This window comes from Myxocyprinus asiaticus, chromosome 9 (assembly GCF_019703515.2).
Source record: "Myxocyprinus asiaticus isolate MX2 ecotype Aquarium Trade chromosome 9, UBuf_Myxa_2, whole genome shotgun sequence".
NCBI lineage: Eukaryota > Metazoa > Chordata > Actinopteri > Cypriniformes > Catostomidae > Myxocyprinus > Myxocyprinus asiaticus.
Genome location: NC_059352.1, coordinates 46984051 through 47001320, shown reverse-complemented (window position 1 = coordinate 47001320; position 17270 = coordinate 46984051). Strand labels below are relative to the sequence as shown.

The 17270-nt window shown below is 38.5% G+C and overlaps 1 protein-coding gene across 1 annotated transcript in view; it reads left to right on the top strand.

Moving 5' to 3' along the window:
* Window positions 1-17270, top strand: part of LOC127446040 (protocadherin-9-like) — a 418502-nt gene that overhangs the window by 267436 nt on the left and 133796 nt on the right. The window contains exon 4 of the mRNA XM_051706656.1: window positions 7790-7991. Within this exon, the coding sequence (XP_051562616.1) occupies window positions 7790-7991 (202 nt within the window). The remainder of the gene's footprint in view (window positions 1-7789; window positions 7992-17270) is intronic.

Genomic DNA, 17270 nt, shown 5'->3' with positions numbered 1-17270 from the left:
TAAATGCCATTTGGATCTAGATTACATTTGTGTGAAAAGACTTAAAACTGTTACGTTTAATCAAATTAAAATTAAAGCAAAATTAATGAACTCTAGCCAGATTTGTTGTGCCTTCTGAGAGAATTAATCGAGATGTTCTTATGACACTCTCTTGAAACTTCCAGCAAACTCTTGCACTAATCTCTACACAGAGACCTGATTTTGCCACTAAACCACGATAACAGTCCTCAGACAGCGATGGCTTTCACTGAGCAGGAGGCTAGGTTAAAACTAGACTTAACTTAAATCCATTAAGCTCTACTCTGTTGGATGTGAAGCGCTCATAAGCTAGCCCTGAAATTCCTCCTTAGAAAAACTGACATAAGCCTGAAACGTAGGGAATGTAATTCATTAAAGATTTGCATGTTCACAGATTTGTTTATGCATGGTGTAATTGCCTATTTACTTGCAGCTAAAGATGTCTCCATTTTCTGAAAAGTGCTTTTAAAGGCTTCCACTTCTTTTTTTTTTATCTTTCTTTTCATCTCAGCCTCGTCTTTCTTTCGTCTGAGTAAGGGAATCGTGTCCATGTCTCGATTGAGTCGCATCTTAAACTTCTTTGACGCTGATTCTGTGTACTTTGACGAGAGCAAACAACTTAGCTGAAAGCAACTATGCTTGCTTAGCATCAGTTCCATCACCAGTGTGTTTGGCCCGTTGCGATATAAAAACAAGCTGCTAATATGGGCTGACAAGCATGATAAGCCATGATTGCGTGTAAATTGGCAGTGGCGAAAGGTTAAAGCTGGTCTTATGCTAATACTGTGGTGAGTGACTGCTGGGCAAACATGCAAACAAACACACACACACAGGCTCATATAGACTTTCAATGCTATACACATGCACATGAGGGCCAAAATCAACTTTTACCACACCTGGCAATGTTAAATATATCTATGGGCCATTAAACTATATTTAGTTTTATATCTAATAGAAAATATATTTTTGTACCTATGAAAATTGAATTATTTACAATGTGATTTTTTTTTTCTTAATCAGTATTTTTGTCTTGTTTTCCAGTAATATACCTAAACATCCTTAAACATGATACATTTACTTACAAATTGCATAAACCCAACTAAATGGTGTTACATTTATGCTGAAAACAAGAAAACAATTTGCCAATATTATAAGAAAAATAAGTATATTTTCTGAAAACAAGTCTTAAGTCTGTACAATTTTGATTCCCAAGTAATCTTATATTGTTTTAAATATGTGTATTGGAAAACAGGACAAAAATACTGATTATACTGATTTGATTTATTTATTTATTTTAGTGTAGTATAAGGTTTGATTTGTATTATGCCAATTTCAAACTATTTTTTCGCATTTGGCAGTCGGTGTGTGCACAGTTTGGACCCTGCATTCATATGAATACACTTATGCATTCATAGACATATAAAACACTGAGAGCATGACGTGATTCATTATCACTGCATATATTTATGTGTAAGACCTATAGCATTTAATAAGAAAACTGAATTGCGATCACATACCTGTGCTCATTTCATGGAGTTTTGCACCTATGTGTTTGAGTTTTCTCATATCCCACAGGGACATCTCTCAGTTTAGTGTTTCACTGCGTAAGGTGATCTACACACAACATCATTTTGGTTGTTGCTGTATGATACTGAATTGCGATATGAGAGACTTATATTCTGTGTGGTTTCAGTAGAACCCAAACACATATGGATACAATACTACAAAGGCCTTGTGGTTAAATCAGTACATAATATTGAACATGTCTGTTACTAAACTGTGTGTATGTGTCTGAAATAAATTGTAGTAGTGTCAGATTGACAGCAGACAGTATATCATATTGGATATTTGCCACATAAAGCAAGGCATGGTGGGACATGGAATTTGTACACACACTATTTATGCACACACATGCACAGAGTTTAAGAGAAGACCATCCATCCAACCAGAGTATGTGAACCCTTTGGAATTGCCTTCATTTATGAATAAATTTGTCTTAAAATCTGGTTTGATCTTCATTTAAGTTACAATAATGAACAAACACAATCTGTTTTTACTAATAACACATAAATTATTTTATTGTTCTTGTACATATTGAATACATCATTCAAACATTCACAGTATAGGTTGGAAAAAGTATGTGAACCCCTAGGCTAATGACGTCAGCAAAAGCTAATTAGACCAGGATCTGGTATCCAATTAATGAAACGAGATTGCAGGTGTGGGTTAGAGCTACTTTGACTTATAACACGTTTGCTATTCACAAGAAGCATCTGCTGATGTGGACCATGCCTCGCAAAAAAAGAGATCTCAGATTAAGAATTGTTGCTTTGCATAAAGCTGGAGAAGGGTTACAAAGTTATCTAGAAGAGCTTAGATATTCATCTGTCTATAGTTTGACAAATTGTCTATAAATGAAGATGATTTAGTACTGTGGCTACTCTCCCTAGAAGTGACCGTTCAGCTAAGATGTCTCATAGGGCACACTGCAGAATGCTCGATGAGTAATAATAATAATAATAATAATAATAATAATAATTAAAAACAGTTTCCTAGCAACCAGGCATAATACCATAGAAACCACTTAGCAACACTCTATCCAGGCAGAACACCATAGCAATCACTTAGCAACACCGTATAAATCATGCAGAACACCCTAGCAACATCCAAGCAAACAGGCACAATGCCCAAGCAACGACATAGCAACACCCTAGCAACCTGGCAGAATACCCAAGCAACCACCCAGCAACCCTCTAGCAATGTGATAACAACCAGGCAGAACAACATAGCAACCATTTAGCAAAACCATAGCAACCACTTAGCAACACATTAGCAACCAGGCAGAACACCCTAGGAACTACTTAGCAACATTCTGGCAAACAGGCACAATACCCTAGCAACCACCCAGCAACACCATAGCAATGTAATAGCAACCTGGCAGAACACCCTAGCAATTTGGTAACAAACAGGCAGAACAATCTAGCAACAAGGCAGAACACCTTAGCAAAAACCCAGCAACACTAGCAATATGATAACAACCAGGCAGAACAACCTAGCAACTATTTAACCACACCCTAGGAACCAGGCAGAACACCCTAGCAGCCACTTAGCAACACATTAGCAACCAGGCAGAAAACCCTAGCAACTATTTAGCAACATTCTGACAAACAGGCACAATACATTATCAACCATGTAGCAACATCCTAAACTAGACAGAATACCCTAGCAACTGCTTATCAACACCCTAGCAACCGCATAGCAACACCCTAGCAATGTAATAGCAACCAGGCTGAACACCTTAGCAACCAAACAGCAACACCCTAGCAACATGCCAGAACACATTTGAAACTTTCTAACATTTACCCAGAACAGCTTAGCAACCAGTTAGCAAAGACTGTATCCTTCCAAACTTCAAATCTCTTTCCAAACTGCCCAAGTATTCAGACTACACAGTTTTTATATATTGTTGTCAAACTGTTTTAAACTTCCAGGCAAGGCTTTGTCAAGCTTGTCAAGAATGTTTGTCTTGACAAACATTCCTTTTCTAGTTCTAAAATGAACAGTGCACTCAGTGTGCTAGCTCTGTTTTTTTTTTTTTTTTTTTTTCTACAAACAATTATTATTAGTAATTAGTACTTATATATATATATTTAATAAATCAGCACATAGTGTCAGTCATGAGCAATTGTTGATGTGACTGGTCCAAAGGAAGGTCAGTGAAGTTCTGAACACAGCCTCGCTGTGGTTTGTCCAGTTTAAATGGTTCGTGGCTTAGACTTTCACATTCTAATCTGTGCTGCAGCTATTGTTCGCCTCTTTTTTACTCTAACTGAATGATGCTTGCTTTCTGAAATGCTCCAAAATATATAATGAGGTCATTTACATAGCGCTGAGATTGGCTGACCTTTGCTTTTGCCAATAATTACAGCCAAGTCGTCTAAGACAGTCGACAGAGATGGTTTAAAAAAGAACGACTTGCCGCTCAGAAAGGTTAGCGGAGAGCGTGTCATTGGACTTTGCAAAATGTCATTCGAATTTATTGGAGTATGGTTAAAATTAGCAAGTGATAGATCAGCTATGCAGAACTATTTTATTTAAAAGCAGCAAGGATCATTCTGCGGTAATTGCGTGAGAGTGGTTATTTGTGTGCGAGCATGTTGGAACATACACGTATTGTTATGGGTTTTAAAGCAATGGACACCTTAACAGATGCATGGAGATTGGGGACAGTAAACACACTCTGGATTGTAAAATCAAGTGATGCCCGGATCTCTCATGCAGTTTTTGACACTGGGTTAGCTTACATGTCTTTGAAGGACAGGGTTGTGTACAGAGGGTGTGTGGTTGAAGGAATGGGAGGAGCACCTTTAAACATAAACATTGCAGATCTAAATCCAGCATTCAGGTGAGAGGTGCAATGGTAGTGATTGTTAACACATTATAAGTGCATACTGCATTCAAAGCTACGCTGCATGTCAGTGTGGCACACAATGTCATACAAATGTTCTACTGTGAGCTTCGCATTGTGAAACGTGACTTGTTCGCTGTGCTCTAACAGTTTTGGATAATAAATCCAAATAGTCCTATTTGATCAATAAAGCCCTCTAAAATTGAACAAATCATTTTACATTGATTGAAAACACCCTAAAATTTAGAACGGAACATCAGTCCCTAATTTAGATTTTTTTTTTTTTTTTTTTGTTATCTGATTGCACTGCAAAAAAATAAAAACCTAAATCATGATTGTATTCTTGTTTGCCAGATATATATATATATAAAAAAAAAAAATACATTTACTAAACAAGTATAATGATGTAAGATATTAAATGTCGTGGTATGCTTAGCAGGAAGAAGGACCCAAGCGTAGGAATAAGTTTTTTTTTTTAAAATACACAACAAAAAACAAACAGGCAACATAAAAATCACAGGGGAGAGAGAGAACTAAAAAACTAAATATAAACTAAAGACATAACTTGCACCAACCAGGAACATGAACTAGACTGGAATAGGAACAAACAAACTTACTAACATAACGAAATCAACAAACACAAGAGGAAAGATGGCACAATATATAGAGGAACATACATGAGGGACAGGTGCAGATAATCAACATGACAAGGACTAAACGAGGAGGTGTGGCAGGAGGAAACAAGCAGGCAGGGAAAGCAGGAGCACACGGCAGACAGAAAACACAACAGAGCCATGCGCTCAAACATAAAACAGACACAAACACAGTCACAGATAACAGAAAGGATAGGGCTGTCGAGACAGTACAACCCCACCCCCACCCCCAACGGATGCCTCCTGGCATCCAAACCAGACAGACCAGCCCGAGGAACAGATGACAGACCAGGGAGGGAGTGTGGTGGGAGACCAGGGGGACTGTCCAGGCCAGTCTGTAGGTGGACCGGAAGGCCATGGCAGAGCCGGAGAAGGGTCCCGAGGTCTGGATGGACCGGGAGGCCAGGGCCAAACTGGAGGGGAACCCAGAGACCAAGGCAAAGTCTGAGCTACTGAGCAGCTGGTGAGGTCAATAGCGGCAAAAGAGGACTGGACAGACTGGTCAGTAGTAGTTGGGGACAGGACTGGGTCAGAGATGTCGACGACCGCTGGGGACAGGACTGGGTCAGGCCAAGTAAGGACCACAGAGGACTGGTCAAACTAGGCAGGGACCTCACAGGGCTGAGCAGAATGATCAGTAGTCATTGGGGACAGGACTGGGTCAGACTGGTCAATGACAGCTGGGGACAGGACTGGGTCAGACCAAGTGAGGACCGCAGGGATGGTCAGACTGGGCAGGGACCTCACAGGGCTGAGCAGAATGGTCAGTAGTCATTGGGGACAGGACTGGGACAGACCAATCAATGAATGCCGGGGACAGGACTGAGTAAGTGGCAACCACTGAGGACTGAACAGACTGGTGTCTGACAGGTGCTGGTCACTGGGCTGAGCAACATACTGGTGGCTGGTTTCTGACAGGTGTTGGTTACTGGGCTGAGCAACAGACTAGTGACTGGTGTTTGTCAGGTGCTGGCTACTGGACTGATTAAAAGGCTGGCAGCTGGTGTCTGATGGGTGTTGGCCACTGGACTGAGCAACAGACTGGTCGCTGGTGTCTGATGGGCGCTGGCCACTGGACTGAGCAATGGACTGGACAGTCGACAGCCTCAGGGAACTGGACAGGCTCGTCGACAGCCACAGAGAACTGGACAGGCTCGTCGACGGCCTCAGGGGAACGGCCAGGTGTGGAGCTCAGTCTCTTCCTTCTCCTACGAGTGATGAGAAGAGGGGCTGCAGCACCCAACATAGGTGAGGGGACACTGCTGTCCTCGGGCTGGGTTGAAGAGAGAGAGCCTTCCAAGACACAGGCTTAGATAAAATGATCCCACTTTAAAGCCAATTTTATGGTCTTGGTAAGCTTCTTCTCTTCACCCCCAACAGGAATACAAGACATGATGGGCTCAACAAGGCCTGCCACAAAAAGATCAATGAGGCATTCCTGGTTAAAGCCCAAACCCGAGGCCAACGCTCGAAATTCAAGTGTACACTCCCTCACCGACTGGTTCCTCTGACGGAGATCGAAGATGCTCTGGGGGTGCGATCCTGATGATGCACAGGGGAATGAGGTTTTAAAAAAAAAAAAAAAAAAAAAAAAAAAAAAGCTCATTCCTGCTGGGTCCAGTCTTGGTCAGTTTGTTCTGTCACAGTATGTTTAGCAAGAAGGACCCAAGCACAGGAATGAGTGAAACATAGAGTAACTTATTTAAACAGAACAGGAAAAAAAAAACCTATCACATGAGAGAGAACGTAAACTAGAAAAAAAGACAAATAACTTTGACCAGCCAGGAACAAGACTGGAACAAACAAACCTGCTAACAAAATTAATATATAGAGGAACATACATGAGGGACAGGTGCAGACAATCAACATGACAAGGACTAAACAAGGAGGCATGGCAGGAGGAAACAAGCAGGCAGGGAAAGCAGAGCTCATGGCAGACAGAAAACACAACAGAGCCATGCGCTCAAACACAAGACAGACACAAACACATTCACAGATAACAGAAAGGAGAGGGCTGTGACATTAAGCCTTGTTTTCAGATAGATCCAACCAAATTAAGAGACGTTTATTCTTACAGAAATAGTTCGATTTGGAAATTATTATTTCAGTCATGACAACTCTCAAAATAGGTATAAACAGCATTTTATTAATGGGAACGGAATGTAGGTAGGTTTGGTCTTAGCAGAATAGATCTGCTTCACTGCTGCTGCTGCTGCAGCTACTGTTGCTGCTGCTGAACAAGTGTGAGACTTGCTCAGCTGAAGTGCTCAGAATTACTACTTAGGATGCATACTGCTGCTGCGAGGTAAGATAGGGAAGACCCTGTAGCAGATCTATACAGGTGGTGCTGGGGAAGGAGGAGGGCAAAAGAGCTTTCATGGCGCGCATTAGAGTGCTAGCCGGGTTGAGCTGGGCATATATATGGGATTGAGAAGATAGGAATGGGAGTTTGACTGGCTACTACAACTAGCTAAAAGGGAACCAACCAGCTGCATGGAAGAGTTTCATGGCTGAACTATATCTATATATATATCATGGTTCAAGCATAAATCCTCTCTAAATTGTGTTAGATTTCTCTGAATAAAATACTATCTTACATCTTACAATCTTGCTTCAAGTAAATGTATCTTGCTGTAAAGATTTTTTCATTGCTATGGGAGGTGACAGGCATTAATGTGGAGCTCTGTCTCTCTGCTGTCTGGTTTTGTAGTCTCAGCGGCGGGTCACGTTTCATCTGCCGGATGGCTCACAGGAGAGCTGCAGTGACAGTGGGCTGGGTGACCATGAGCCAGTGGGTAGTGGGCCACTCCTCTCACACCCTCTCCCTCTGGTGCAGGCACAGGATGAGTTCTACGAGCAGGCCTCCCCTGACAAGAGGACCGAAGCCGATGGCAACTCGGACCCCAACTCTGGTGAGTGAATAAAAAACATAGTTTTTCAAATCTGTCTTGTTTCACGCTTGATTTGTCCTCCCTGGACTTTAAAGACATAATGAACTGGCCTGGTGAGCACTGTTTTCTTTTTCTGTTGGATTCCCTATTTAAACAGGAAGCTGAGGTGGAACATATAAAAGCACTATGATTTGCTGCTTGTTGTTGCTAATCTGAAATAGTGGTATTAGGGGGAGGGAAATTTTCATTATTGAGAGCATTTGTTTGAACAAAATAAATTTGTGCAAGATGAGTCAGCAATATTTTTGGTCAGTGTTCCCAGAAGAGAAAGACTGCGGAAAGTTAATTTTGTCAACTTTTCGAAGTATATTAGCACATAGATGCCAAAAGTTAATAGACATGGAATAAAACATTAAAACTCATATTTTGATTTTATGGAGTCTTGAAAGAAATAATACAGAAATAATTCATTATATGCCCTATAACTCAATATCTACAACAATTTTGTGTACTGCAGCAACAATTCACAATATAAACTCAGAGATACAAATAAGCACTAAATACTGTACTATATAATATACTATACAATACAACAATAATTTGTTTAATGTACAGCTATTTGGAGCAAAAACACAGATTCGTAATTTGTTGAAAAATAAATAAAGACCGAAAGAAAGGAAGAAAAAAATATGAATAAAGGAAGGAAGAAAGGAAAGAAAGATAGAAGGAAGGAACACTGGGAGGAAGGTGGAAGGAAGGAAGGACGTTTGGAAGAAAGTTTGGAAGGAAGGAAGCCAGGAGAAAGAAAGAAAGAAAGAAAGAAAGAAGGTAGATAGCTAGCTGGGAGTAAGAAAATAAGGATGGATGGAACCCAGTAGAAAGGAAAGCTGTGAGGAAGGAAGGTAAGAAAGGACAAAAAAGGAAGGAAGGAAAGTTGAAAATAAGGAAGGATAGAAGGAAAGAAAAAAGTTTGAAAAGGAGGAAGGAAGGAAGGAAAGAAGATAGAAGGAAGCAACACTGGAAGGTGAAAGGAAGTTTGGAAGAATGTTTGGAAGGAAGGAAGGAAGCCAGGAGAAAGAAAGAAAGAAAGAAAGCTGGGAGGAAGGAAGGAAGGAAGCCAGGAGAAAGGAAAGAAAGAAAGAAAGAAAGAAAGAAAAGAAAGAAAAAGCTAGCTGGGAGTAAGGAAGTTTGGAAGTAAGTCAGTCAATTAGGAAGGAAGGAAGGAAGGAAAGCTGGAAGGCAGGAAGGAAGGAATTTTTATGTTGGTTGCCTTATTTATCAAAGCACTCTGAATCAGAAGAACATTCATCCTTACCTTGATTAAAACCAAATAAGCTCAGTCAAAAGAAAGCATTTTATTTATATGACTCCATTCTTAATATCTAATTGTAGGATTTCAGGTCACTTCCTGCGTGAACAGGGCTGTTATGGAAGTATGTGTATTTATACGCCAATGGTCAGTCATGTCTCTGTGGGCTGAGTGAGTGTAGCTGTATCTCGGCACCTATTTGATTTATTTAGCAATGATTTCCCTGTTGGGGTCTCATGCGGCAAAGTCACGATAGCACTCCGTAACCTACTTTTCTCATTTTGAGAGAGGTATAGATCTGTACAAGCACCTGTGTCATCGAAAGTCAGAGATAGTTAAAGGGATACTTCATCCAAAAATAAGTTCTGTCAATATTTACTCACATTGATGCTGTTCCACACCCATGTGACTTTCTTTCATGAAAAGCAAAATAATCAATTTTAAAGAGTTTCCTGACTTCTCATTTTCATATAATGAATGTGAATGGGGACTGAGGCTGTTAAGTATCACAAAAGTTGTACATAGGACTCATTCGTTATATTGCAAGTCTTCTGAAGACAAACAATAGCTCTGTAAGATGAGCAGACCAAAATTTAAGTCGTTATTCACTAAAAATCTTTCAAATGTGGTACTGTTGATGTCAATAACATTTGCTTACAAGACACGTGAGAACTATGGTGTTTAGCGTCAAGTGGTGTTGACGTGCCACTTTAACTTCTTAACTTTTCAGAGCTTAGGTAGAGGGGAAGGTTTTCAGTGCATAACTTATATTTCGTTAAAAGATATTATATGGCTTCAGAAGCCTTGGAATATAGTGCATATGGACATATACACTGGCAGCCAAAAGTTTGGAATAATGTACGGATTTTGCTCTTATGGAAAGAAATTGGTACTTTTATTCACCAAAATGGTTTTCAACTGATCACAATGTGTCCATCATATACAATATAGTCAGGACATTAATAACGTGAAAAAATTACTATTACAATTTGAAAAAAAAAAAAAAAAAATGCTCAGAACTTAATCTACTTCAAAGAGTTCTCATCAAAAAATCATCCATGCACAGCAATGACAGCTTTGCAGATCCTTGGCATTCTAGCTGTCAGTTTGTCCAAATACTCAATTCTTCCCATAAGGCCTGCACCCCTGAGTCTTCTCTTTACTGCTGTACATGAAACTGGTGTTGAGCGGGTAGAATTCAATGAAGCTGTCAGCTGAGGACATGTGAGGTGTCTATTTCTCAAACTAGAGACTCTGATGTACTTATCCTCTTGTTTAATTGTTAGAGCCAGTTGTCCTTTGTCTTTGAAGACTGTAGTGTACACCTTGTGTATGAAATCTTCAGTTTTTGGCAATTTCAAGCATTGTATAGTCTTCATTCCTCAAAACAATGATTGACTGATGAGTTTCTAGAGAAAGCTGTTTCTTTTTCGCCATTTTTGACCTAACAGTGACCTTAAGACAGGCCAGTCTATTGCATACTGTGGCAACTCAAAAACAAACACAAAGACGATGTTAAGCTTCATTTAATGAACCAAATATCTTTCAACTGTGTTTGATATAATGGCAAGTGATTTTCTAGTACCAAATTAGTAATTTAGCATGATTACTCAAGGATAAGGTGTTGGAGTGATGGCTGCTGGAAATGGAGCCTGTCTAGATTTGAAATAGCAATGGTGCTGTTTTTCACATCAGTAATGTCCTGACTATACTTTGTGATCAGTTGAATGCCACTTTGGTGAATTAAAGTACCAATTTCCTTCTGAAACAGCAAAATCTGTACATTATTCTAAACGTTTGGCTGCCAGTGTAGTTATATGGACTTTTATTTTTATTTTATTTATTTATTTAATTATTGGGAGCTTGACAGACCTAATCACTTTCATTAAATGGACAATAGCTGACTGAAGATTTTCAAACATTTGCCTTTTGTGTTCCACGGAAGAAAGAAAGAAAGTCATACGAGTTTGGAGCAACCTGAGGCTCAATAAATGAATTTTCTTATTTGGATGAATTATTCATGTCATTCAAGTGCATTTTACTTAATGTGAACACATTAAGAAGTCTTTGTATAGTGCTGTGAAGACTTTAGACAGCGTATTCTTGGATTTAAGTGTACTTTTTATGGGTTTCTTCAAAGATTCAATATAAATGACACCCTCACACATCCGTGAAACTACATCTTTTCCTGCTATTAATATGATATTAAAGAAGTGTGATCTAGAGCAATGCAGTTTGGCTCAAGTGTCTCTTTTTAATTTGATGAGAGAGTGGGGGCTCTGAAACAATCATTTGCATAAGGAAGGTGATAATTGCTCTTTTTAATGGAATTGATGGTGGTGTACATACCAATTATCTACAAGCTCTTAAGCCTGGTAATTAATTAGCACACAAATGGCCACAGTGCCATGGAGACCGGTACATAATCAAATATTGGACACACACAGTGGCTATATTGGGAGCATCACTGGACTCGGATGGCAACATCAATTAGAGGTCAGTTTGAGACTAGATGAACAAATCAGACAGAGTTTATTTTTCATTGCAAGAGTTTTAGTAGTAAAGAGCATGCAATACGCTGTTGCATTTGTAAGTTTAAAGGAATAATTCTGTGGAACACGAAAGGAGAATTTTGGAAGAAACTTCATGTTCCTCTTGTCCATGCAACAACTTTTCTCAGTGACCAGGATATCAAGCTCCCAAATTATTAGAAACTTCCATAAATGTAGCCCATAGGGGTTTGGAATGACACATTTTTTTGGGTGAACTATTGCTTTCTCTTTGGCAGCTTTAAAAACTGATGTGAAGATCTCAATATTTAAATATTATCAGGTTGTTTTTTTTTTTGTTTTTTTTTTGTAAAGAAACATCAAAACTATTAATTGCTAGTTTGTGGATCACCAATGAACCGTCAGCCAATAAAGTCAGCTTATACCGGTCTTCATGAAAGTGCACTGTAATATGTACCCTGGCCGGTTGCCCTCAGTATGGATTTATGTGCATTGATGAAATCTGATGAAGATGGTCAATAGTGTGAAGTTAATACACACTACTTTCATAATGTAAAATAATGAAGCATATCAAATGGTTGATCTTGCCTCATGCTGGACAGAATCTGAAAATACTACAGTGCTGCAGGGTGTTTTACTTAGAAGTTAAAAACTGGACTCTTTGAAGTTGTTAGGTATTAGGTTAGCTTTAAACTTTTATGTAGGACTATATAAATATGTATTTATGCTGTTGGATCCAAAAGTCTAAGACCCCATAAAAAAACAACAACAACAAAAAAAAATGTTTTAAATCCTGGAAACAAAAAAACAAAAATGGAATTTTATATATTTGAAGTAAAGTTAGGATGTGAAATGAAGAAATATGATACTGTTGTATTTCTAGGTCACTTTTCAAATGTAAGCAAACGTGAGACATTGATCATGCTAACTTTGTACAAAAGGTCAGATTTCATTGCTTTCTTTGCATATGTATGTATTTGAACAGTTCCTGGTTGTCAGATGTAAGGGGAAAATAGTTATTGTGATACTACACTTGAGGTTACTCTTCTATGACAGCTTTTTACGGCCACGAAAAATCACCTTGACACCAGTTGGTTAAAAGTCATTGCAAAGAAAAGTGAAGTTTGTGAAAAGCTCTAGCATGATTTGTTTGCAAATGCCACTTTATATATAAATGTAATGCAATGGAATTTGTTCATGAATTCCACATGTTCAATTCATACATTCATTCAAGTGTGTCTTAAGTGCTCAAAATCATATTCGTTCTATATATAATGGCCCGAAGACGTATTTGGACAATAAAGCAGTTAAAGCCCATAACTCATGTTCAAGGTCACAAGGATTATATGAGAAGTCAGAATAACAGCTACACTAAAGCCAAACATCTTCCTAAATCCAGACTTATTTATTTTTTGAACTGCAGCTAACAGTTCACTGAAAACATTCTTTTTTTCTCATTTGTGTGAATCTGAGCACTGAGATGCCATGGAACGGCGGTTTCTAGTATGTAGAGCCATTGTGTGCAGTGCACAAATCTCTCTATGCCTGCATGCTCTGTGAGTTCAGGAAGCACTCTTCAGTAAAAACTGGCTGCGAGGATTAGTGTGTCAACTTCCTGTGATCTGTAGCAACCACAAGGGAACTGAGGGTTTGCGGTTGTTTTGAAGATTGAATTTATCTTTGATGTTGCAAGCATCTCTAATATTCTTTTAATTCCTTTCTTTTGTGTATACCCCTGCTCTGGCATTAAAGGATGTGTGTGTAATTTTATTTTATTTTTTTCAATGATTAAATACTTTCTCTTATCTGAGCTTTATGTGCATAGATAACTATAAGTAAGCCATTTGAAGTTTACCCTGCAATTATTTTGGATTCCCTCGCAAAACCTTTATCCCATACGAAGATTAATCATGGTTTTATGACAAATACCGTTGTTGAACTATAGTTACTGTAGTAAAACCATGGTAAATTTTGTGGTTACTATTAGTTTTACAAGTATTTCAACTATGGTTACTGTAGTAAAACCAAGGGTTTACTTTAGAAAGGGATGGATACAAATATTTCAAGGGAACTCAAAATAATTGAGAGTATGCAAAACTATTGCGAGGTAATGCTAAATGTTTTGAGGAAACCCAAACTATTGCAATGGAAAGCAATTTCTTTGCGAGGGAACATAAAACTTTTTGCAAGAGAACACCCACATTTTTTGCATGGGAACGCAAACTGTTGTGAGGGAACACAACTTTTTGCATGGTAAAGTGAACTGTTGGGAGGCAATGCAAGATTTTTGTGAAGGAACCCAAACTATTGCAATGGAAAGCAATTTTTTTGCGGGGGAACATAAAACTTTTTGCAAGAGAACACCCACATTTTTTGCATGGGAAAGCAAACTGTTGCGAGGGAATACAAAAACTTTTTGCGAGGGAAAGCAAACTATTGCATGGGACTGCAAAAGTTTTGCGAGGGAACCCAAATTATTGTGTGGGGAAGCAAAACTTATGTAGTGGGAACGCAGACTATTGCGAGGGAATGCAAAACTTTTTTGCGAGGGAATGTAAAAGTGTTTGTGAGGGAACCCAAACTATTGCGAGGGAACGCAAAACTTGTTGTGAAGGAATGCAAACTAATGTGAGGGAATGCAAAACTTTTTGTGATGGAACCCAAACTACTGCGAGGGAAAGCATGGTGAGGGAATGCTAGCCTTATTGCGAGGGAATGCAAACTATTGCGAGAGAATGCAAAAGTTTTGCAAGGGAACCCAAACTATTGTGGGGGAATGTAAAACATATTGTGAAAAATTGCAAACATTGTGAGGGAACACAAAACTTTTGCGATGATATGCAAAACTTGTTGCAAGGAAATGCTACCTAATTGCGAGGGAAAGCAAAACTTATTGCGAAGAAATGCAAACTTTTGAAAAGGGAATGCAAAACCTTTTATGAGGGAACCCAAACTTTTGCAAGGTACTGCAAAACTTTTTGCGAGGAAATGCAGTACTTATTGCGAAGGAATGCAAACTTGTTGCGAGGGAATGCAAAACTATTTCAGAAAAAAAAAACAAAAAAACAAAAAAAATCTCTCCCTGTCCTCTGAATGTTCTTTTTAACCACTTGGAATCTGAGCATGAAAATCCAAAAGATTCGTTTTTCATTTGAACACAGTTGACAGGACTGCCAAGGTCAATTTTGTGCAACAACTTAAGAACACAGTGAAACATGTATCCGAGTGGGCTCCATTTGGACTTGGCATGCAATCCCGAGTCTACTCTGCATGTGTAGGCTTCAGAAAGCTGATTTCCTTTGCATCAAACAACATTTGAACAAAAGCAACCCTCTGAGATGATAATTACAGGATACTTTTAAGCTCTACAATTTGAGGGTTAAAAAAATAAAAATAAAAAATGTAAGCATTTATTAGAAAATGGTGACTGGGAGCTAACGCACAAGCTACAGTGGTTTTGTGCATAAGCCAAGAATGTGACATACTTCTGGTATTCAGAGCCAAAAGATCTTGATTCCATACAGCTGTTGTTAATTGTGAGTACATATGCATTAGCATCTAATTAGCAATTATACAGACTGACTAATTATTTTTATGCTTTCAATCAAAAGGTATTAAACTAGCGGGTGCTAATTGTAGGTCAATGTTTCATGCGCCACTACTTCATTCTGACATTTAAAAAAATAACGTGTTTATCAAGAGACAAGGCACTGTAAAAAAAAAAGATTTGAAGAATTAATATGATACTGTGTAGATGTAATTTAAAAGCTAGAAAGTGGAGTGGTAATTCTGTTGTAATATTCTTATGGGTATCTTAAATGATTAGCAAAATCATTTTAAATGGTTTACAATTTGAACAGCCCCGGGAACAATTAGCCACATTCATTCCCAGGTTGCTACACTACAAACATACAATTCACAATGATTTTATTTGTAATCCAATAACTCTGGGTCATAATTGGTTGTTGAGATGGTGGTGGTGGTGGGGGGTCAGTACACTAGACACATACAATAACCAGTAGCTACTTGTTATTGATGCACGTTTCATTGACTTGGGTTTTTAGTTAAGTTCAGATGATTAAATATTAAAATGCCTGAAGATGTATTCTCTTTGAGGGAGTTCCTGGGTAACTGATTGTATCTGTATTGACGCACATATAGCACACAACCTTGAAAAACCGAGGAATAAAACTTTATCGTTAAGAGTTAAATGTTGGCCTATATTCGTAACACCATACTAACATAATACTCTTACTATTGCAGCAAAATATATTATGCATACTGTACACTGTATAAACAATATCTGTTCATAGCCAATTCCGTGGCATGGGCCTACACTGAGTTGTTTCATTATATTGGTTCTACATCCACTAACTTCTCTACTAGGTATTCAGTTTGGTAGTTAAACATAACTACACTAAACGGACTATGAGTTGTACCACTTCCTTCTTTGCTTTTAGTTGTGTCCCTTTCTAGAGAGTTCCATTATATAAAGTGCCTTTAATTAAAACATGCACGGTTTGTATGTGTAGCGCCCCCTACCCTCTTAGGTGTGTATTGCCAAAGCTCTATTAGTGTGAAGCACAGTGTTCAATTATGTGTTTCCGAATGTATATAAAATCCTACTCTGATTCCACTATTATTATATTCCCACATAAATATAAAGAAAATAGCAAAGACTGATGTAGAGGAAAAAATAAATAAAAATAATAATAATAATCCAAAGGATTTATTTAGAATAAGAGAATAGGGAAGTTATAAAATAATAAACAATATAATATTTAGTATACAAACAATAAAGATATTTTAACTGTAGGTTATTAAATGTTACGTAGTGACTATAATAAAAATGTGCTTCAAAACACACACTTGCACTGAATTCTTAAATGCAAAATACACTGAATAAACTCGTCTCACTTGTAAGAAAATTGTGTATTCACAGAATAAACTTAACACTTACAGTGTAATTGTAGTGCAAATTACACTGAATTCAAAGTATATTACTTAACTTTTTCACATCTTCAAGTATGATAATATAACAGTACACTCTTAAATAAATGTGAGCCCACACACACACACACACACACACACACACACACACACTCACACCCACTGATGCAGGCCTGTGCCATTGCTTGTGTGCGTTGTGGCCTTAGAAACCAAAAAAATCTGGCCTCTTCACTTGACTGAGCAAAATAAAACAAGGCTAGAGGTACCTGAATGCTGTTTTTGAAAGAAACTGATCTCCTGCAAAAGTTTGCGGTCTGTAAAGCACTCATGAACCAGTCCGGTTCCGGCGTGCGATCGCTTCTGCGAATTCCACTCTCTCCCTCAGTGCCAGAGCCGCGCAGGAACTCGTAGCGCTATCTGGAGCGTTGCGACACTCTTCGTTGCACCTCTGCATCCCTCGTGGAGTGAAAATAAGCAGTTAACTACTAATACGTGCTGATTTGCACAGCAAACTGTTCGTTAAAGAGCAGT